We start from the raw sequence: 24,185 nt of genomic DNA, 5'->3' as shown, positions 1-24,185 counted from the left end.
ATGACTTTTTGGAGAGTAAACTTTTATTCAAAGCAATTTTTCTTCAGTGTACATAACAAATAGATTTTTCTTTGTTTCTGTTGTTTCTACATTTCATTTACCTTAGATTTTTGTTTTTCCTTTTTTTTTTTTTTGAGACAGAGTCTCACTGTGTTGCCTGGGCTAGAGTGCCGTGGCATTAGCCTAGCTCACAGCAACCTCAGACTCCTGGGCCCAAGCGCTCCTGCCTCAGCCTCTCAGGTAGCTGGGACCACAGGCACGTGCCATGATGCCTGGCTAATTTCTTTCTATTTTTAGTAGAGACGGGGTCTCACTCTTGTTCAGGCTGGCCTCGAACTCCTGAGCTCAAGCAGTCCTCCTGCCTCGGCCTCCCAGAGTGCTAGGATTACAGGCGTGAGCCACCGCGCCCAGCCTTGTTTCTCCTTCAGATTCCATTTATCTACAGCATACCTTCCTCAAGTATCACAAAAATCAATCCTATTACATTATTTACTTAAAGATTCTTTTGTAAAACAGAAACATAATAAATTATGCTCTTTCAGAACCTTTTATTTTTTTAATGTGCTGCTGCCCGTATAGTACTACTGTTAGATTTTTTTCTCCCATATGTGAATTGGTGATTAGGTCTCTGTAATGTGCCCAAAGTGGACCATAAAACAGTGGAGGTAGCTGGATGCTCATACTTATTTTTCATGACCTACCCGTGAGGTGTAAAATACAGTGATCATGAGGCAAATCAACATAGCTTTGTTTATAAATAGTGAAAAGAAAGGATTGAGGTCAGACTGAGAAGGGTTACCATAAAGAAATGAGTATTTATGTACCTGTATGTTCTCTTTCTCTTTTATTCGTCTTGCAGCCATAATGAAAGGAAAGTGACCTGCAAACATCCAGTCACAGGACAACCATCGCAGGACAATTGTATTTTTGTAGTGAATGAACAGTAAGTAAAGAGTTTCATGAAATGCCTATATTCAGAATGGTGTTGACATTGAAATTGCTGTTATCCATATTAAATTCAGTATAATTTGACAGTTTTCTTATCCAGACATTTGCAGTCACATATAATAACAGAATGCCAGCTGTTTACTATGTGTATAGTATAGAAATCCGACTTCAACATTTTTTTCATGAGGAATGTAATTTCAGAAGCTGCTTTTACTATAGTTCAAATTCAGGTAGTGAGCTCAAGAGCCCAGGATGCAAGCTTAGAGAACTGTGTAAACTTGGTCAAATTATTAAATACTAATTTGAGCTCAGTTTTCTTATCCTTAAATCAGGATAGTGGTAATTACCATTTCACAGAATTTTTACAAGCATTAAATGATATATGTGTAAAAATTTTTCATGCACTATAAAGCTCTTCACAAATAATAATTATTGCTATTATTGCTTTTAATATTAGACTAGTTAATCTTGTAATTCATTTTTGATTTTCCAGTTGGGTGACCAAGCAGAATATCTGCAATAATGCCTATTAAAATAAACATGATATTAACTTATTTTAGGCTTAGAAATGTTTATAGTTGTCAATATTAAGCTCTGACTCTAGAGAAGCCAGGATCCGACTACAGTGAAAAAGTGGAATGCCAACATTGTTAACTCCAGTAACGAGGGAAGTGTTATTTTAAGCAGTTTACATACACAGCGAGTTCTAGCGTTTTGACATATTATATTTTCAGGACCGTTGCAACCATGACGTCTGAAGAAAAGAAGGAACGACCTATAAGTATGATAAATGAAGCTTCTAACTATAACATGACTTCGGATTACGCAGTGCATCCAATGAGCCCTGTAGGCAGAGTAAGTTATTTTGCTACTGTTAATTATTGATGAGTAGTAGTCAATATCTATTACTGTTACTCATAATGGACTTAGAATTATACAGAAATCATCACATTTTTATTATTACATGAATTGAGTTACATTGGAGGTAACTGATATATAAAGCAATATCTTGAAATACAGTGTAATTAAGACTGTAATTTAATGACTTACATATTTTTAAATGCTGAGTTTAGATTTTGAATAATTTTACAAATATAATGTTTGTGTCAGAGAGTGAGCACTTTTAAGTTTTAAAGGTGAAGATTAATATAATATCCTAGAAATCACATTTTCTGGCTAAGAATGGTTAGATTGAGGAGACATTTTTCCATAGTAAAACAATTGTAATTGTAAATTATTTATTTTAAGGAAATGAATAATAGGTAATTATAATAGTATTTTTTAATTTAAAAGATATTACAAGTAAATGTAAATTTTCAAATAATGTAAAAAATTTCTAATTCTTATTAAATAATATACAGCAGACAGAATAATTAAGCATAATGCTTCATTAATCTATTTTAATTAAAATCTAGAAAAATTGATAAATGCGTTGAGGGCCACTGGATAGAAAGCTGGACCTGTGTCTCACACTTTACACCAAAAATTTTCCAAATGGATCAGTTACTGAAATATTTTAAAAAGCACTAGAAAAAACAATAGGAGATTTAAAAAAAATAAGCTCAGAGTATAGATGGACTTCCTAAATATGACATAAAACCCAAAAGTAATAATATAAAACAATGAAAAATTCAGCCATATGTAATTATCATGCATGCAGAATATCTGCAATTCATATGACAATTAAAGAATAATTCCTTTATAATTAAAATGCTATGAATCAATAAGAAAAGGTTCCAACTCTTGGAGAACATGAGTAAAAAGAAAAATTTTTTTAAATAAGGAAAGGGCTTATGACCTAGTTTTAAAATTATATAAAATCAGTTTCCTGGAAAGGAAAATGGAATTTACTCTTAAATATATGAAAAAAGGTGCTCAGCCTCTTCTTTAATATGAAAAATATTAATTAGAACTAGGAAAAGCACCATTTTTCACTTATCAGATTTGCAGAGGTCAGAAAGTTTTATAGCACAGCACGTTGACAAGAGTGTGGGTATATAAATAGGCATTCTGTTTATACAACAAGCTGCAAGAAGTAGTAGAACAGAAGAGTGGGTATTATAAATGTAATCATTTGAGAAAGAAGAGATATTTCATAACTATGACAGCAGTTATTTTAGATGGATAAACACACACAAAAACACAGTGGTATTGCTTGCCACACCGGGTTGTGAGCGGGGTTGGCTGGGTGCTGCAGCCAAGGGGTGAGAAGTAGACTGGTCCTTGTATATCCTTTTTGTGTTAATACCATTCGAGTTTTATACTGTGTTTAATCATTGTCTGTTTGAAAGTAAATTAAAATTTATCAAGGAAACCTGCTTTAGGAAAAATGTTGATATTGGGCCTTAAAATTCTATTATGTCCTAAGAAAAGCTTCACAAACCAAAATTCAAATGAAATATGCTAGATTTCCTAAGATTCTAGATAAGTTGAAAAGTAAGAGATAATTTGATGTTACTTAACCTTTTATAGAGAAATTCAAATTCAGCTTTATTGTCTTTATGTTTGCTGGATACCAGTACAATTCCTGCCAAAATAAATCTTCATGATAAACGTAGCAGTATTTTAAAAGATTGTATATCCTTATGTGTACTTTCAAGAATATAGTAATAAACATCATTTGTCTGGTATCATTTAAGTTTAGAGTTGTCCATAAAGAGGAAAATACTACATGGCTTTAAGCAGATCCCCTTACAGTCTTGTTTTGACTTGATGTGATATGTTTAATATCTGAGTATTTTTCCTCTAACTGAATGCTGTTAACTTTCTTTAATTGAACCAACCCTACTAACTGCAGATGTAAAGCAAAGAGTTCTATCTTTTCGTGTGTGTTTAAAGATTTGTTAATAATTTTTACTCAAGGTCTATTCATTTTATATAGCAAGTAGGACAAAATACTGCTACATACTGTGTCTTTCTAAAAATTGTATGTCCAGATTTTAAAAGGAGAGATTATAAAACTTGTGATATCCTAGGGGGAAAATTCTTTGTGCAGAATTCTTACACTTGAAACAACTAAGCCAGCAAAAGTGGAATTGTAATAATTTATCTGAAAAGATGTAAGTCCTGCAAGTCTTGGGGAAATCTGAAAAGAGATTAAAATATGAAGATGAAAATAAGCTCAGATCTCTAGGCATTAATACCACATTTTTGATCATGCTTTTTTCTTATTTAGACTTCACGGGCTTCAAAAAAAGTTCACAATTTTGGAAAGCGGTCAAATTCAATTAAAAGGAACCCTAATGCACCTGTGGTCAGACGAGGTTGGCTTTATAAACAGGTATTGTTTTTTTCTGTTTGATGTGAAACAAAGGACAGAATTAGAAGGAACCTTTTGAACTGAACGTACCTAAGTTAGTTACATAATATCTATAAAATAGAGAAGGAACTGTGGAGAAGTCATGCAGATTCTTTGACCACTTATTATCCCTGAAGAATGTCAAAGAAACAATGAAGACAGAAAAGGGAATAGACATTACATAGAACAGAGATTGTGTGTGTGTGTTTGCTACAGGTATTTCTACATTTAAAAATAAATACGTTGGCTGGGCGCGGTGGCTCACGCCTGTAATCCTAGCACTCTGGGAGGCCGAGGCGGGCGGATTGTTTGAGCTCAGGAGTTCGAAACCAGCCTGAGCAAGAGCGAGACCCCGTCTCTACTAAAAATAGAAAATAAATTAATCGGCCAACTAAAAATATATAGAAAAAATTAGCTGGGCATGGTGGCGCATGTCTGTAATCCCAGCTACTCGGGAGGCTGAGGCAGAAGGATTGCTTGAGCCCAGGAGTTTGAGGTTGCTGTGAGCTAGGCTGACACCATGGCACTCACTCTAGCCCAGGCAAAAGAGTGAGACTCTGTCTCAAAATAAATAAATAAATAAATAAATACATCATGTATGAAAATGTTAGGAATAGCACACTAAAAATAACCCCACAGAAATACTTTTTAAATGTCAAAGTGGATGTAAATAAATAAATGCAAGGATATTGTTCATTTTTCTGTTTGTATAAAAATCATTAGAGAGGCCAGGCGCGGTGGCTCACACCTGTAATCCCAGCACTCTGGGAGGCCGAGGAAGGAGGACTGCTTGAACTCAGGAGTTCGAGACCAGCCTGAGCAAGAGCGAGAGAGCCTGTCTCTACTAAACATAGAAAAATTAGCTGGATATCATGGTATGCGCCTGTAGTTCCAGCTACTTGGGAGGCTGAGGCAAGAGGATCTGTTGAGCCCAGGAGTTTGAGGTTACAGTGAGCTATGCACTCTACCCAGAATGACAGAGCAAGACTCTTGTCTCCAATAAAAATTATTGGAGAAATATATAATTATTATATATACTTCCCTACCTTTATTTATAGAGAAATCTGATAATAATTTCAGATTTTTCTGATTTTTTTTCAGATTTTGCTTCTATACTATCAGACTACTCTCTCTTGCTCTTAAGTTTTTGTGCTGCATTCCATTTATTTATTTTTCTTAATTTACTCGTACAGCGTTCACTTTCAGACATGCTGTTAAGTTGGGGTTTATATTGTTGCATTGGCTGAGAAACTTGATAATTAAGTTTTTTGGAACCTTATCATTAGTTTTAGAATTAGTAAGGATGCATGCACATTACTTCCTTGGACTTTTACATCATTTTTGTTACTTAAAGGCTATTTACTTTCTGATTTGCAGCTAGGCTTTAGGTAAGTGACTACCAGATAATTGAGGTGATATACTCAGTCTTCAAAGCCTTTGTCTTTATTCTGTCTCTCTGATTCTACGTATATGCAGGTGATACAAAGCAAGTTAAATATTAGTTCATTGATGGTACCAATCTATTCTGGTAAATATCGCTAATTGCTTTCAGATGATCTAATAATTTTTATTCATTAAAACTCACAATTTGTATTTGAAGACCATTCACTATATTTTAAACATCTGACATTTGAACTTATCAAGCTGAAAGATTTTTGCATACTTAGTTTATAGTAAAAGAATTTCTCAGCCGGGCATGGTGGCTCACGCCTGTAATCCTAGCTCTCTGGGAGGCCGAGGCGGGCAGATTGTTTGAGCTCAGGAGTTCGAAACCAGCCTGAGCAAGAGCGAGACCCCGTCTCTACTAAAAAGAGAAAGAAATTAATTGGACAACTAAAAATATATAGAAAAAATTAGCCGGGCATGGTGGCACATGCCTGTAGTCCCAGCTACTCGGGAGGCTGAGGCAGGAGGATCGCTTGAGCCCAGGAATTTGAGGTTGCTGTGAGCAAGGATGATGCCACGGCACTCTAGCCTGGGCAACACAGTGAGACTCTGTCTCAAAAAAAAAAAGAAAAGAATTTCTCCATGTTTTTTTTCACTAGTCTTTGTAAGTCCAAATTATGTTTGGATAGTTCAGTGCAATATTGAGCCTAATAGAGTATATTGCACTTCTTATTTAAAATAGTTCTTGTTCTTGTTTCTCAATCCCTGGTTAATTTAGCATTGCAAAAGTGTTACCAAGTAGTTTCTCTAACTTAAGTGTTTATTTTGTAATATATGTGTAATTGAAGAAAATATTTGTTTGCAGGGCCCCCTATCTGTAATTTCTTCTGTAATTCAAATATGATTAAGAAACTGAAAATACTGTATACTATTTAACTTTTTTGTCCCTTTTTTGGCATAGCTATCAATTTTAAGGACAAATCTTTTATTTCGAGAGATTTTACCCCTGTTAATTTCTGTAGTTCTATAATCATTATTAGATGATTCTTCCAACTAAGAATAAATTAAGAAATAATCAGTGCACATCCAAACTGACCTCTTTTTTGCTTTTTTTGAGAGGGGAGTATCTGTTTAATTTTCTCTGTTTAATTTTGTTTTATTGCATATGGGAAAGTAATTTTTATTAAAATTGTTATTTTGTTTGAGCCAGGTATTTGAATGAACTAAATTATTTAGAAATAGCTGCCAGATAGACATTCTTGTCTGCAGGATGAGCAAAACCTAAATTGTAGACATAAGAAGAAACAACATTTATGAAATGTATTTGTATATTAAAGTTTCTTCATTCATAGTCATTTTAAATCATATTATCTTTGGAATAATTTCAGTTCACATATTTTTCATCTTGCTGAAGATTAACATATTTATTAAATCTGGTTTACCAGAATGCACACACTACTGAATGGTTACATTATTCTCATCCTAGTAGACGTGCGTATTCAGAACTGTGAGTTCCAAATTGCTTACAAATATGAAACCAAATTGCTTCAATATATTTTCTTTACATGACAGTATTACTTTTTAGAGACCAGTCTACTTGGGAGTATCTTAATATAATACAAATTCCTAGAAAGCTACCTCCAAAATTACGATTGGCCTTTTATAGCTGATGTTATACACATATCAAACATATTTTGTTTTAACAGCTTATTTTAAGTAAACACACCAGAAGTGAGTTTTTATTGTTTGAAATGAGAAAAATCCCTTTAAATGTGCTGATCTTAATTAATGCAGGACAGTACTGGCATGAAGCTGTGGAAGAAACGCTGGTTCGTGCTTTCTGACCTTTGCCTCTTTTATTATAGAGGTAAGTTTTCCATAAACTATCTTAGTGTATTATTTTATAATTATAATATAATATATGTTAAGTATCAGATACTTTTTAAAGAAAAAATGTTATAATTCCTTGCTATTTTATTATCAATAGAAGTATCAAGAAAATCTTTTCTTCACTGACATGTATTTCTGAGTTTTAGGGGTATGACAGGATACAGTATAGTGCTTCAGATTAGTGTGAGTTTTAGTCCATTTTCCATGATATGATTTGTTGTACATAAGGAGCATATGAATCTTTACTCTGTAATGATGTCCTTGAATTCAGTGCTTAATCCATAAAATCCGTACTTTATGGAGGTTCTTTTCACATGTCATTTTCTAGTTATGGATCCATTGAACACCCAGTTTTGCTCCCCAGCATGTGATATTAGAATGTTAGGAGCTACTATGATATGTAAGCAAATGAAAAAATAAATTACAAAGACATGTATTTATTTTGAACCCTTTCTTTTTAACTAAACAAAGACAAAACTTCTCTGATTAATTAATGATTGATTAATACCATTTTAAATAAAAGTATAGAGAAGTCTCTGTTCATATACCACACGGATCTCTTAGATACTACAAATTTGGTACCTGCCAATGAAAGGCACACCTAGGTGGTGCTCTTCAGAGAAATCTGCTTCAGCTGTAATATACAATTATGAATCTGGATGATCTCTCCTTCTTCCCTACTTTAAAGTTTGGTTGGAAACTGTCACTAAAGAATTAGATTGTCGGCCGGGCGCGGTGGCTCACGCCTGTAATCCTAGCACTCTGGGAGGCTGAGGCGGGCAGATTGTTTGAGCTCAGGAGTTCGAAACCAGCCTGAGCAAGAGCGAGACCCTGTCTCTACTAAAAATAGAAAGAAATTAATTGGACAACTAAAAATATGTAGAGAAAAAATTAGCCGGGCATGGTGGCGCATGCCTGGAGTCCCAGCTACTCGGGAGGCTGAGGCAGGAGGATCGCTTGAGCCCAGGAGTTTGAGGTTGCTGTGAGCTAGGCTGACACCACGGCACTCTAGCCGGGGCAACACAGTGAGACTCTGTCTCAAAAAAAAAAAAAAAGAATTAGATTGTCAACCCATAATTAATCATTTATGGCTTTTCTTGCAAAGTATGAGTTACAACATATAACAGAGGGTTTTAGAACTAATTGGCAGTTTTTAAATTTTTTGACTACACGAAAGATAATAAAGCAAAATTCAGTGGTGGTTTATTGAAGCATTATAATGCATGTTAACCTTCAATATTTAGAATTAGAAGAATTATTTTCATCGTTTTACTCTCTTGCAAACTGTGGTTGAGAAGTACTGCTGAGTCAGAATTAACCAAACCTATAAAATTGCATTTTGTCATAGGGATGTTGGTCATGCTGCAATTGTGGTATTATCTTTAGTTAAGTGCCAAGGTTACTCTACAATTTTCCACTCTTTCAGAAAGTTAATAGTTGTATCTCAGACATTATCCCTGAGCTTGTAATTTCTGCTTTCCTCCTTTTTTTTTTCAGTATATTTATAGAAAGTTTAAAGCTTTACATGAGAATAATAAAATGTTTACTATCTAATGTTTTTAATTTCTAATATAAAAATATCTTAATTTCTTGTAATTTGCTGTTGCTCATGGAAAGATGCTATTCCTCACTTTTATTATTATAGGAAAACTTTTAATCTTATTTCAGAAATGTAAGGGTGAGCCAGAAACCATGTTGAATATGCGATTCCTTATTATTAATCACCTGTAGTTTACATGCAAAGTATTATTTATTTTAGTAGTTCCCAGACAGGAGGAATAGAAAAAAGAAGAAATGTAGAAAGGAAAGAAATACCATTTAACCACTTCTGTTCTTCAGATGGTTGGAAAAAAGTATATGATACATATTTTCACTATTTTATCAATAAGAAATGTCAGATTTTAAATAAAAATGATCATATTTTAGTAAGACGATCATAATAGCTTGCATATTTTTGAGTATTTAGTATTTGCTGGGCACTGCACTGAGTATGTTACATAGATGTTCTGCTTCATCTAATCCTCACGGTTACCTGATGAGGTGGGGAATCTTACCCTCGTTTCACATAAGAAGAAACTGACATACAGAGAGGTCAGATAGTTTGCCTGAGGTCTCACAACTTGGATGTGACAAGGCTAGGATTTGAACCCAGGCAGTCTGACACCAGAGCTGATACTGTTAATCACTGTTCTCTGAACTACAAGTTTTTGTCTCCACCCAGATATCCTCTCGTATGTTGAGGACGATGGCCCCATTCATTTCTTCTCTGTCTCTCAAAGCATCCAGTCTACTGATGTATAAAGTGTGCTGTTAGAATTTTTTTTAAGATCAATCCCTGTTTTTTGTTTTTTTTTTTATAGATACGGAAAATGAGACAGAAAATAAACGATTTGCTGGTTTTTTTTAGTAGGTTAGTAACCAGTACCAGATGGAAGCCCAGGTTCTCACTGTTTTTGCCTTACAGCAGACATACAGTGAGCCCACAGTGACAGAGCACTGGGATTACTCTATTCCAGGGGTGGGGAACCCGCAGCCTCAAGGCCACATGTGGCCTTCTGGATCCTTGATTGCAGCCTTTTGACTGAATCCAAATTTTACAGAACAAATCATAGACTATTCTGTAGTCTATTGACGGAACTTACCATGGAACTTAATTCATTCAACAGATACTTACTGAGCAGGACCTGCGTCATTCCAGGTGTTGCCAAAATGACAGTGTGAGAAAGCTGTCATGAAGCTTGCATTCTAGAGAGATCAAGGAGATAATAAATAAGCTCAAATAAATAAGCAAGACCATAATACATGCTTTTAGGACAATAAGGTTATAATATGAAAGGCAGGCACAGGGAAAGGTCTCTTTGGATCAGTACTCTGCACAGGTGTTTTAGACAGCAAGACCTAAATTACAAGGAGGAGCCAGAGTGAGCGGAGTGTTCCAGGCAGGGGGAGTGAATAGTGCAAAGGCTCTAAGATAGGAGAGTGTTTGGGATTGTTGAAGGAGCAGAAAGAAACCAGTGTACTGAGCTGGGAGATTAGCAATAGGAAAGGAGAAGGAAGAAATAGAGATCACACCATGTAGGACTCTGTAAGAGCTTAGATTCTACTGTAAATGCCATGAGGAAACAATTCGATGTTTTCAAGCATAAGAATTATATGCTTTGGTATACATTTATAAAGCTTGCTCAAGCTGCTATTGGAGAATGGATTGTAAAGGAGAAGGAAGGGAGCAGAGAGACTAGTTAGGAGCTACTGTGTAGAGGTAATAAAGGCCTAGACTAAGGTGATAGCTTAGCAGCGAGCTCTTTTGATGCACCCGATGCCTTATTACGTAATAGAATGCAAAAATGAACAAGATAAACCCCTGTCATTATAGAACTCACAAATTAGCTGAAGAAATCGGGAAAGAATGTCATAATAGGTGCTCAGTTAGGTTGAGTGAGTGTTGGCCAGTCCTGTACAAGGAAAGAATCGGGAAAGAAGGGTGATTTGGGCAAAGGACTTACCACGTGCAAAGCATGAGTATGCTTGGCGCATTTGTGAAACGATACTTAGAACTTGTATTGCTGGAAGACCCAGGAAGAGTTAAGGCTTAAAAGGTAGATGAAGGCACAAAGGGCATTGGTTTGCCATCCTAATGAGTTTGAACTCTGTCTTGAATGCAAAAATAATAACGGGATCAGAGAGGAGTTAACAGAGTATTGGAGTATTCCAGGTTAGAAATGAAAATTGGTAATATTTACCTAGCTGTGATTGTATTTCTTGTCTTGTTCTTTAAAACTAAGTAGAAATGGAAAACCTAAAATGTCACTTGAATCCAATAAAATGCTGAGATTCTTATGGCTCCTGTCCCAGGTTTTGTTCCCTAGGAAGCAAACTCTGTAATGGAGATTGATATGTAGGCGGTTTATTGGGGAGTGTTCTGAGAACTACTAGCTGTGGCAGGGAAGGGAAGGAAGGAGAAAGTGGGCTGCCATGCCATCTCAAAAAGGCCTCAGCCGATCCATGGCAAGTTCATTCATTCTGCAAACACTCCTCAGTACCTACTCTCTGCTTGGCGCAGTCTGTGAAGCACCCTAGGTGACAGAAAGTAAGATGGTACTTAGGTCAGGTTTAGTACTAGAAGAATGTCACGATGAGGAACATTTGAAGAACTTAGTGAAGAACTCTTAGGATGGTCATTTGACAGATGATGAAGATTTTATATGCCATGCCTTTTATTTTATATTATAAAAGTAATATTTATTGAATACCTGACTATGTGGTGAGTTCTTTTTGTGTGTTAATTCATTTAACCCTCATTACAATCTTTTGAGCCTAAGTTGTGTTATCCCCAGTTATGTGAGGTGATCCGGGGAAATCCCCCTGGGCTATCCTGCCTCTGCATATTCTGAAGCAACTTTAGGAAGTATGATTTTATTATGGGATGTAGAAGAATATAGTATTTGGTTAAATGATTTTTAATAAAGCTGACTTCATGAGCTGTGTCTGATTATATCCTTTATATAAACATAAAATTGGATTCAAAATTAGGGTGTGACTCATTGCCTTAGGATTGTCTCTCTCATTCTCCATAATTGATGATTACTTTCCAACTTTTTTTTTTCTACCTTTTAGAATGAATCTGCACTTTCATTAATTCTTTTTTGTAATAATATTAGTGATTTGTTCTGAATGAGCATAGTATAATAAAAGCAAAACTTTGTTCCATTATTTGAAGAAAAGCCATAGAAGAAAACCTTTATTTAATGCAACTTTTTCGCTTTTGGAATCTTCACCATATACTCTAGAAATGAGGTAGAAATAAGTAAAATCCCTTGTTAAGTTTGTGATTATTTTTTTAAAAAACACACAGCAAGCATAATAAAAAGAATTATTAATATTTCCCATGTATGGCTTTCCTCATTGTTGAGTTCAGCCTGATGCAGTTTTATTAGTTTGTCTTGCGGGTCTGTAACAATGAACTACGTATTTCAAATTTCATAAACATCTCTGCCCCCAAGCAGCAAGTTAATAATGAATCTATGCTGTCAAAATTAATGTGTCCTCATTTTCCTAGGTATATTTTATGTGCTTGCCTCATAGGCCTGTAATTTTATTTGCAGTACTCTATTGTGTATCAGAATGACTACTAAAAGGAACCCTTCAAAGTTAAAAGTTTTTAAAAGCGTATAATTTGTATAGCGTAGTTTAAAATATATATTCACATGTGTATTCATTTATTCAACACATTTTTTGACCATCTACTGTCATTCTAATTATCTTCATGGGCTGGGCACAGTGGCTCACACCTGCAGTCCCAGCACTTTGGGGGACCCAGGCAGGAATATCTCTTGAGGCCAGGAGTTTGAGACCAGGCCAGGCAACATAGCAAGACCCTATCTCCACAAAAAATTTTAAAAAGGTATCTTCATGGAACTTACATTCTGGTGCGGAGAGAAAGATAATAAGCAAATAAATAACTAAAACTTGTAGTATGTTGTAGGGATTCAGTTTAGGAAATCATAACATTCCTGAAGGAAAATAGAGGGAATGTTAAAGAAATTGTTGAAAATACGGTAGTCAAGGCAGGCCTCGATGATGAGACCTTTGAGCAGAGATTTGAATGTGTGGTACTAATTTTCAATTTGCTTAGGATAGGGAAGCTCACTGAAAGTGAAGAAATATAAATCCTTCTGCTATTTGATATTTTCATTTAAAACCTTATGAAGACTGTTTAAACATGAATATATTCATTTATATACAAGAACCTTTTGATTTGGCCAAAATTTTGAGAAAATTTATTCTGCTTCATGAAAACATTTAAAATTCTAATCAGATGTTAAATTATCTCTTAGATGAGAAAGAAGAGGGTATTCTGGGAAGCATCCTGTTACCTAGTTTTCAGATAGCCATGCTTACCTCTGAGGATCACATTAATCGCAAATACGCTTTTAAGGTAAGGAAACCTTTTAATTCTGTTTGAAACTTGCATTGATTAAAATGGATATTAATTTATAGATTATTACAAAAACACAGTTATAGTGTTTTTTATATTTAAATTGTATTAATGGTCTCATGGTTATGTAGGAGAATTTCCCTTTAATTAGAAAGCATGTGCCGAAATATTTGGGGGTCAGCTGTCTTCATGCCTATGTTTTCACATGGTTCTGGATAAAGCAAACTTGTCAAAATGCTAATAATCGATGAATATAACTGTGGATGTCCTGGTAATCACTGTACTATTCTTTCAGGGTTATTGTATGTTTGAATTTTTTTGTAATAAATTTCAGGGGAGAGTACTGTAACAGACAACTGAGTTTTTCAACATAATACATTTATGAACTTATAGAATAATTGCAGAGATGTTCTTAGGTCTAACTACATTGTGATCATCAGATACTTTACAGAGAATATTGAGGTTGAGGCTTAAATCTGCTGTTAACTAAATCCAAGCAGACCTGAGATGCCCTCCCCTGGCTGATCCCTCCCTGTGTCCGTCATATTGCTGGTTTGTGAATCACTCTGAAGTAAAGGCCACTTTAATGCTAATTTAGTAATTTGTTGTTTTTAAAAACCATTCTGCATTCTTTGCTTTATGATTATGACTAAAATAAATTCTAGAGGTCTCCTATTTTTTAAGTCAGTTTTAAATTAAGAAGTATGAAGGGTTTAAGGGAAAGGAGGGAAATAAGGATAACATCTGCTGCTGTTTAACAGTGAAAATATCTATTCTGTTAAGAATTGATTCCATTTTAAATTTCCATCTGCGTTTAAAGACTACTCAGGACTGTAGCTGATGTACAACTTTTGCTAATTAATGTGTTAATTTATCAGCTGTGGAGAAAAGGGAGCAAAAGGCATTGTTTTGGTGGATTAAGGGGGTTGGATAACAGATAGCCTAAATGAGAAGGTAGTTTAAACAAAGACCTGAGGATAAAAGGAAGTAGCCTGATATTTAAATTAATTTTATCAAAATAAACTGTATCAACAGTGTAAACAAGAGAAGCAGAACTAAATGTTTTGAGGTGTTATTATAAAAGGTTACTGCTGATAACTTAAAATGATAGCTTTATAAATGTACATGTAGACCTGTGTGATATTAATACTTTTATTTGGCCATGGGTTTAAATTCTTTTGTTTGCTTGTCAATTTAGCAAAAATTTATTGAATTCGTACTATTGGGACTATTTTGCTGGGTTCTTAGATTCTAAAAAAAAATACTACAACATTAAAATAGCAGTAAAAGTGACAACATGTGTTAAATGTTTTTTCTCTATAACGATTTGGTTTGATTTTAATTTTATTTTATCTGTAACAAGAATGGTAATTACTGTTTCAAATTCTTTCTTCTATGGTGGTGTTTCCTGTGAATTTATGAGCTACTTTACTACTCGGTCTGTTAACATTGATGCTATGGCTTACCAAAACAGTAAGTAGAAACTTTATAGACAATTATTGAACTCAAGTGTGAAACTTAAAGCTAGATTGGGCACTTTGACATCATCTAGTAAATATTTCCAGTTGACAGATGGCAAGTGTGTGTGGGGTTTGTTGGGGTTTTTATATTAGTCTTGGCTAGAACTGAATCTTATTACCACACCACTAGCTCAGTGTTCCTTCTGTTGATCACAAGTATGGCCAGTGGTCTTTATTCACTTTTCTAAAATTCCACTGAGTCCAATGACACTGTGGTGGTGGTTTTAATTATTTTAACAACATAGAGCATTTAGCTGTTTCTTTTAAGTTGTTTCCATAGATAATTTTATTCTCTTACACAGTCAAGTGAGATTTCTTGGTTATGTAGTTATTTTGATGAGTGCGATTACTGAAATTACTTGTATCCTAAAATAAATTTTTGAAGAAACTAATTTGACATCTTAGATAAAGCAGATTGTCAAACTCTCTGAGTAAAGTGTATGATTCCAGATTTATTCCACTCATCTCTATTTCGCAGGGTAACTATATACTTAGTACTCTTTCCTTTACCTCATTCTATTTTTTTTTTAATTTTTAGTTACTATGGGTACACAATAGCTATATATCTTTATAGGGTACGTGTGGTATTTTGATACAGGCACACAATGTGAATTAATCAAGTCAGGGTGATGGGGTGTCCGTCACCTCAGGCATTTATCATTTCTTTGTATTAGGAACATTCCATTTCTACTCTTTTAGTTATTTTAAGGTATGCCCTAACTTACTGTTAATTACAGTCACTTTGTTGTGCTGTCAAATAGTACTCATTCTGTCTAACTGTATTTTTGCACCCATTAACCATCCCTACCATATCCTCCACCACCATCCTTCCCCCTTTATTCTAGGTTGAAATAGTCTTTATTTTTCCTTGTCTTTGAATGTCTCATAGGGAACCATCACCGGCATTTTTTAATGGAAATTAAGACTGTTTCCCCCATAGGAGTCCCTGTCTTGACCATTTCTCTCTTCTGCTTTGATACAGCTACTGCTGCTGTCCATCTGTGCCTTGTCAGACCAAGGGTCAAGATGAGCGTTCAGTGCTCACCGCTTGCGTAGTGGTCTCCCATCAGCATCTTGTTTATTTTATTTTCCTTCTGCTTCTCTGGTACAGAGGCAGATTGAACCACTGTAGAGGAAAAATCCTACTTACTGGCTATATAATCCTTCCTCTTGAACCCAAAAATATTTACATTTTAACTCTGAAACTTGAAAAGAAAAACTAAAGGGAAATACCATTTTGAATCATTTATAAATGACCCATTAAAAAGATTTATAAATTTTTAGTGTTTGTTTATAGATGTCTATAAGGATTCTACAAAATAATAGCACCTTTTGAGGAGTGGAGAAATTGCTAACACTAGTGGGAAATGCTATAATATTTCAGTTAATTTTGTTGCTAGTTGCTCTGAAACATTATTCTTGAATAAAGAGGTGTGACTTGGAGTAAATGAAAATTGCTAGAGATGTATAGATGGAACAGGTACCCTAAGTGCTTTATTTTTACTTCCTTTCCTTCCCATACGCTTTTTTTTTTTTTTAATCTTAGAGTGCACACAACTAAAAAAAGGAGGGTAAAGTTAGGAGAGGAAACTTAGTATTATTTCTTTTAGGAGATTAGTAGTTATGTTTTTCCTCAAGTCATTTCTATATCATATATTTAATAAAAGACAGATCTACTTTCTTTGAAATTTAATAGCAATGATCTATGTAAGGAACCACTTACCTTTTTTTCTTTTTCTTTTACAGAATTCCATATTTTTATTTAAAATGATCGTGTCGTTTTCAATCAGGCAGCCCACCCAAACATGCGGACCTATTATTTCTGCACTGATACAGGGAAGGAAATGGAGTTGTGGATGAAAGCCATGTTAGATGCTGCCCTGGTACAGACAGAACCTGTGAAAAGGTAAAGGCTTGTAGAAAAAATAATGGTGATTTCCACTTCCATTTTATTCCATGCCTTGCAAGTATGTCATTATCATAGTTTGTGTCATTTTAATGGTCATGATATGAAACCATTTTTTCCTTAGAAAGCAAGGATCAATTCATGTTCTGTATTAATACATCTTTTGTTAGTTTGAGATGCCACCTGCATTTTTATCGCACCTTTCCTCTTTACTCATTTCCACCTGTCAGTGTACTGGGTGAATCCAGAATCCTAACATTCAAACTGAATGTTCTTTCTTCTTACAGAATTACCTTTAATTTCCGGTAAGTACATTTTTAATTGTTCTCTTAAAGCTACACAGATTTTTATCCTTTAAAATGTTTTTAAGATCCTAAATCTTAGAAGAAAATGTATTTTATGAAGTTAATTTAATTGTGTTATGTTACGGGCTAGTCAGAGGAAATATTTCTCAAACTACACAAACAGAGTTTGAATAATGTGCTTTTTTAAAAAAAATTATATTCCTGTAATTTGAAGAAAGATTTATGATGCAGTTAAATTTTGTTTCCTGTCAGTGACAGTTGTGCACATATCTTTGTAAGGAAGATGCTAACATGCAAGTTTGGTCTTTTTTTCCCCCCTTTTTTTGGGAAATTAGGGATTGTTACAGTGTAAATCTTTAGTCTTTTTTTTTCTTTTTTTTCAAAGTGTGCATTTTAATAAAGTTTTTTGGCTAAAAATTTAAGTTGACGCTATCTATGTAAGTATATTTATGCTATTTTTGTAAATATTGAATCTAAATCAAGTTAACCAATAGCTAGTAATTAGAGCTAGGCAAAAAAATGGAAAGATAAGAAAAGAGGGCCCAGGCTGGAGCTCTTGGACACCTGTTTTTAAGAAAAACCACCTCAACCATGTGCATATTCTAGGTTGAGAGCCATAGAAGGAAAATTGCTTATGGAGTTCCTCATGTAAAAATTACCTAAATGGACATAAAGATGAGGTAGTTAGCACCAATAACTAGGGAAGATGTGTAGGTGAAAAGAATTCTTTGAAATCTTCAATAATTTTAACTTCAGAGTAAAATTTTTAGGGAATTGTTTAGAATACAGAAACCAATATAATAGTTAAAATATTTATTTCCATATAATTTTAATATTATAGGTTATACTTTTCTCAGAATTTGAACTTCTTTCCATTTTCTTTTATTGAATTTATCACTCTAAAAACTAATAATTACTCATAATTTGGGGTGATAAAAATGACAGTGAATTATTTGGTTTGACTTCTGGCAACCTAATAGTTCATTGGTTTTGTGCCCATACAATTTTCAGCCACCTATGTTGGTGTAATTTGCTCAGTTAGCCAAGAATTATTGAATATTGCCTAGGTGCCCAACCTGGAATCAGTCACTGTCATCCTGTAGAAATTACATGTTTTCTTCTACTCTAACCTATTGGCATTTTTGATTACTTTATGTATTTATTTTTGAGGCAGGGTACTACTCTGTTGCTGGGGCTAGAGTGCAGTGGCATCATCATGGCTTACTGCAACCTCAAACTCCTGGGCTCAAGCAATCTTTCTGCCTCAGACTCCTGAGTAGCCGGGACTACAAGCGTGTGCCACCACTCCTGGCTAATTTTTTTTTATTTTTTGTGGAGATGGGGTTTTGTTAAGGATGGTCTTGAACTCCAGGCCTCAAGCGATCCTCCCATCTCTGACTCCCAAAATCCTGGGATGACAGGCATGAGCCATCACACCAAGCCTACCTGTTGGCATTTTCATCCCATGCTATTAGGTTTAGTCATTCAAAGTGAAAATACCTAATTATTGCAATATATCATTTCATAAGTATGGGAAGATTTTGTTTGCTTGGTTTTAAGATAATGGGCTCCTTTTGCTGTACGGCCAGAATGCTGAAAATTTTATCAAGGCATATCACCTAAGAGATAAAACATGGAATTTTTAACTAGATACTTCCTTTTTTTCCAAATTTATCAAGTATTTCACCTAAACTACGATGTCATAATCCCCTAGTGTGCAGATCATTGACAGCAAAAAATTTAAAAATCTGATATGCATTTGCTGAATGATTTCCATCTCTAGGCCCATTATTTTCACTTTATGTATCTCAGTGTATTTTCTCCAATAATTTAAATGTCACTTCTTAAAGTTAGATCACAAGTTTTATATTAGTTATGTATGCGGTCCCCAACCCCCAGGCCACAGACCAGCACAGGTCCATGGCCTGTTAGGGACTGGGCTGCAGAGCTTCCCCACCACCTCCATGGAAAAATTATCTTCCATGAAACCAGTCCCTGGTGCCAAAAAGGTTGGGGACCCCTGATTATGTTATCTTAGCGTACTTTCCTGAGTCACCTTTGTTCTATTTAGAGAAAAATTGTCATAGATACCTTTTTGATTATTTCTTAAATGATAAATCTTTGGAAAAAATAGGAAAAAAGCCACCACAGTTCTAATTTAAAATAGTACCTTAAATAGACTAGAGGCAAATAATTTTAGAAATATTTTCAAGTATTTAATATTCAATGTTAAGTTCCCCCTTCTCCAACTTACCAAGGATAAATATGCTTTTAGTGTAAATTTTCTATGAATTTTATCTTTCAAGGAAAAGAAGCCCTAGCCTATCTTAGTAAACTTTCCCAGTGTCTAATATTGGGTCCCACCTGGAAGCTATGGTTTATGTCTGATCTAAATATATGGATAGTCGATAACTGTACTTTGTCACATTTTTTTTCTTTTTTTTCTCAATGACCATATTCCAAGCTATCTAAAATCTATATATATCTTCATTTATAGTTGAATATATTAGGTCATTAAATATGAAATGTCCGATTTCAAATCAAAAGTGTGTTTAATTATATCTCAAACAAGAAGCAGTACAATTGATCAAAGTATGTACCTAAACTATCGGCACAGTTTTGCCAGCTTAACGGTAGCTTGTTTATGCCAGCAGCAAAGAAGCCTGGAGAGCCAGTGGTGATAAAATCACAAAAGGCCTTTTCCACAGCTTGTTAAGAATTGAGTATTTTTCCTTGCAAGAAGTGGTCCAAAGCCTGGAAGAAGTGATAGTCAGTTGGTGCAAGGACTGAGGAATATGGTGGATGACAGAGAGTTTCCAAGTCCAGCTGCTATAGTTTGAGCAGCATTGTTTGTGTGACATGTGGTGGAGCATTGTCTTGCAGGAGGATTGGCCTGTCTCTGTTGACCAATCTCAGCTGCTTAATTGCAAGCATCCTCATCATTTCATCCAGTTGGTTGCAGTAGACATCCACTATAATCAACTGATCAGGTTTCATGAAACTGTAGTGGATAATACCAGCACTGGAATACCAAACAGACACCATTACTTTTTTTTTTGAGACAGAGTCTCACTGTGTTGCCTGGGCTAGAGTGCCGTGGTGTCAGCCTAGCTCACAGCAACCTCAAACTCCTGGGCTCAAGCAATCCTTCTGCCTCAGCCTCCCGAGTAGCTGGGACTACAGGCATGCACCACCATGGCCGGCTAATTTTTTCTATATATTTTTAGTTGTCCTATTAATTTCTCTCTATTTTTAGTAGAGACGGGGGTCTCACTCTTGCTCAGGCTGGTTTCGAACTCCTGTGCTCAAACAACCCACCCGCCTCGGCCTCCCAGAGTGCTAGGATTACAGGCATGAGCCACCGCGCCCGGCCACCATTACTTTTTTTTTTTTGATGAATATTCGGTTTTTGGACTGTGTTTTGGCATGTCATCTTTATCCAACCATTGTGCTGAATGCTTGTGATTGTCCAAAAGAATCCATTTTTCATCACACCTAACAATATGTTGTAGAAATGGTTCATCTTTATGTCGTAAGAGCAAAGAAAGTCAAGCTTCAAGACTATTTCTTTTCCGATGCCCATTTAATTCACGCGGAACCCATCTATCCATCTTCTTTACCTTGCCAATTTGTTTCAAATAGTCCAATATTGTTGGAATAGTAACGTCAAATCTTGCTACTAATTCACGCACAGGTTGAGATGGATTCGCTTACACTACAGCTTTCAGCTTATCATTATCTACCTTTGTTTCAGGTCACCCATGTGGCTCATTTTCAAGATTAAAATCACCAATATGGAACTTTTCAAACCATTGATGTACTGTGCATTCATTAGCCACATCCTTCCCAAACATTTGCTTGATAGTTCAAGCTGTCTGTGCTGCATTAGTTCTACAACAGAACTCATATTCAAAAATAACACAAATTTTTGTCCTATCCATGGTTTCACAAAAATTGCTCTACAAAACATGTGAAAGGTAATCACAAGCCAAACATGCCTTTGAAAAACTGATGATGTACCTTCACAATAAAAAATAAAGGAAGTATCAAAGCAAAATGTCATAGATACCAACTGTCAAACTTAGTACTTAAGGAAATCGGACATTTCATGCTTAATAACCTAATATCTAGATATAGATGTATGTATTTTCCACACATCATAAAAATTGGCAGCAATACCACACTTAGGATCCGATAGGAGCAGTATTATATAATGAAATGTGGAAGCTTGGCCAGTTCCTGAGAGGCCTCTCAGAGTGACATGATCTTAGCCATATCATGCAGGTTCAGGCAGTCTGCTTGATCTTGTCAGAGCCCGAAAATGATTGGGCTTGGGGAAGCTGATTCTCATCAAAAATACCTGGATACTAGTCAGCAGTAACACTGACCACCCCCCCAGACACATACTATTAATTCCTGGCACATTCTTCCAGCGGGCAGAGGGGCATGGGATGACAGATTCCAATACAGAATTGTTTGATGAGATGGAGTAACAATGGTATAGTAAGGTCTGTGCTGGTCACTGCTTAGCTCATCTCTGGTTCTTACAACAACCTTCTGTCCTTGGTGCAATTATACCCATTTACCAAAGAGGAAATTCAGGAACTGTAAGTTTTCTGCACCTTACCCAAAGACGCAGCTAGTAAGAGGTAGAGTTGCAAGCTGAATACATGCATTCTGGCTCCAAGAGCTCTAAAACTTGGGTCCTCTTGAATACAAAGAGAGTTAGTCATATGGTTCGGATCTTTGATAGCATGAGACTATAATTTCCTGCCGCAGACATTTCCGCAACAAACTCGTGTTTGTCTCGTGATGAGCTAACCCTCCTGGCTGGGAGCTAGGTTGTTTATTTCGAGATACTAGCTACTACAGTCCTTTATATTTGGATTTTGTGGTTTAACTGTCACAGGACAGTCTTATTTGCTTTATTTCCAGATTTCTAATGGTGGGGACACAGGTCACTTTTTATCCTCCAGTACTTTATACGCTTTGTTTTTTCTTTCTCCCCGTTTTGTTATGCATTCTGGTGTTGTGCTTGAATGTTCATACCACAGCATTGGGGACTTCTACAGATTGTCCTCTGTGACCCTTTCCAGTCTCTCCCACCCTACCCCAACTATAAGTCAAATTTTTCCTACATTGAATCCCAGAAATAACTTATACTTTATTTCATCTTATTTACTATGATTTTCTTCTCTTATTTCAGAATGGACAAGATTACATCTGAAAATGCACCAATTAAAGAAACCAATAACATTCCCAACCATAGAGTGCTAATTAGACCAGAGATTCAAAACAATCAGAAAAATAAGGAAATAAGCAAACTTGAAGAAAAAAAGGCATTAGAAGCTGAAAAATACGGATTTCAGAAGGATGGACAAGATAGACCTTTAACAAAAATTAATAGTGTAAAGTTGAATTCTCTGCCATCTGAACATGACGGTGGGTCAGCGTTTCCTGCTCAGACTGCACACTACAGACCAGTCAATGTAAATGGTTCAGAGAACAAAGCAGTCAATGTTAGCCTGGCAGATATTAGAAGTGGAAACCACCCAACTACAGGGCCCTTACACACAGAGGCTGATCGAGTCATACAGAGAACAAATTCAATGCAGCAGTTGGAACAGTGGATTAAAATCCAGAAGGGGAGGGGTCATGAAGAAGAAACGAGAGGGTAAGTGTCTTGTCATGATGAACCCAGGTTTCTTTGGTGCTGTGTTGGTAGAGATTGGTTTCTGAACCACCAATTAAAAGTATTGATTTAAATTGTATTTTAGATATTACAGCTTCCTTGCTGTATCTTTCATTTATGGTCATCAGATGTAAGTATTTTTTCCATCTCTCATTGTTCTGTCACCCATCTATGCTAATGGCAAGAAGTCATCCTCCCTAATACAACACCAGGCAAGCCTGGGGTTATAGGTAGAGATCAAGTTTGTTTGGCATGAGGGAGGGAGCAAGCCCATTCTTCCCACCTCACCCATCTTATTCCCCCGCTACTATCACCTACTAAAAATCAGAGCTATGATTAGCCAGTGAAAACCTGTCTCCAGCCTCCGCATTGCCCTACTCTGACTGTCATCCATTAGCAGCTTCTGCAGCTGGGTGCATTACAAGGATTTCTTGAGACAAGTAATGTGGGGGCAGTGAAGGCCTGTTGCTCTCTAATTCTCAGCCTCATTCCTGGGCTTTCTTTAAATCACAATGCACATGACTAAGTATTAAATTTATTATCTAAGCATTTGTTCATTCATGTGTACACTTGTTCTTCATATATTTATTCTCTAATAACCACTGTATACTAATAGAGCCAGAAAGTAAAATAATGAAAAGATAAAGTCTAGCTTCTCACAAAAATAATTGTCTAGTACAGGAGACAGATAAGTAAATACAGTATAGTGCAACAAGTACAACGAAGGAAGAGTGGGTGCTGTAAGGACATATTTTGGGACAACCAAGACAGTCTTAAGGGTTCAGAATTCAGGAAAACGTTTCTGGAAGAAGTAAAATACAAGCTAAGATCAAAAAAATGACATGCACGGCATGGCTTAGATATGCAAAGCTTCAGCGTTGCTAGAGAGCAGAGAAAGGAATTAAAAAGTTCAGTTAAGCTAGGTGCAATGGCTCAACCCCGTAATCCCAAATACTTGGGAGACTAAGGTGAAAGTATTGCTTAAGGCCAGGAGTTTGAGACCAGCCTGGGCAACAGAGAAATCTGAGCTCTAAAAAAACTTTTTTTTAAAAAAAATAAGCCAGGCTCATGGCATGTACTATAGTCCAAGCTACTCAGGATGCTGAGACAGGAGGATTGCTTGAGCCTAGGAGTTTGCTGCTGCAGTAATCTATGATCACATCATTATACCCCAGCCTGGGCAGCACAGCAAGACCCCATCTCTAAAATTTAAAAAAAAATAATTAGAGAATTATTGTCACTCCTTTCAGTAGTAGAAAACCAGTAAATAATGACATTGGTGATTTAATTGAATGAAGATTAATT

At 35.6% G+C, this 24,185-nt stretch overlaps 1 protein-coding gene across 1 annotated transcript in view; it reads left to right on the top strand.

The window, feature by feature from the left end:
* The first annotated feature begins 865 nt into the window (after positions 1-865).
* Positions 866-24,185, top strand: part of LOC105825111 (pleckstrin homology domain-containing family A member 5-like) — a 95,330-nt gene continuing 72,010 nt past the window's right edge. The window contains exons 1-7 of the mRNA XM_012662800.1: positions 866-943; positions 1,683-1,803; positions 4,124-4,228; positions 7,427-7,499; positions 13,357-13,457; positions 16,768-16,883; positions 22,395-22,862. Of these exons, the coding sequence (XP_012518254.1) occupies positions 1,696-1,803; positions 4,124-4,228; positions 7,427-7,499; positions 13,357-13,457; positions 16,768-16,883; positions 22,395-22,862 (971 nt within the window). The 5' untranslated portion in view covers positions 866-943; positions 1,683-1,695. The remainder of the gene's footprint in view (positions 944-1,682; positions 1,804-4,123; positions 4,229-7,426; positions 7,500-13,356; positions 13,458-16,767; positions 16,884-22,394; positions 22,863-24,185) is intronic.

The sequence above is a fragment of the Propithecus coquereli genome, unplaced genomic scaffold, assembly GCF_000956105.1.
Source record: "Propithecus coquereli isolate 6110/MARCELLA unplaced genomic scaffold, Pcoq_1.0 Scaffold78, whole genome shotgun sequence".
NCBI lineage: Eukaryota > Metazoa > Chordata > Mammalia > Primates > Indriidae > Propithecus > Propithecus coquereli.
Note: the sequence above shows the minus strand (reverse complement) of the source record. Positions and strands in the feature narration are given on the sequence as shown.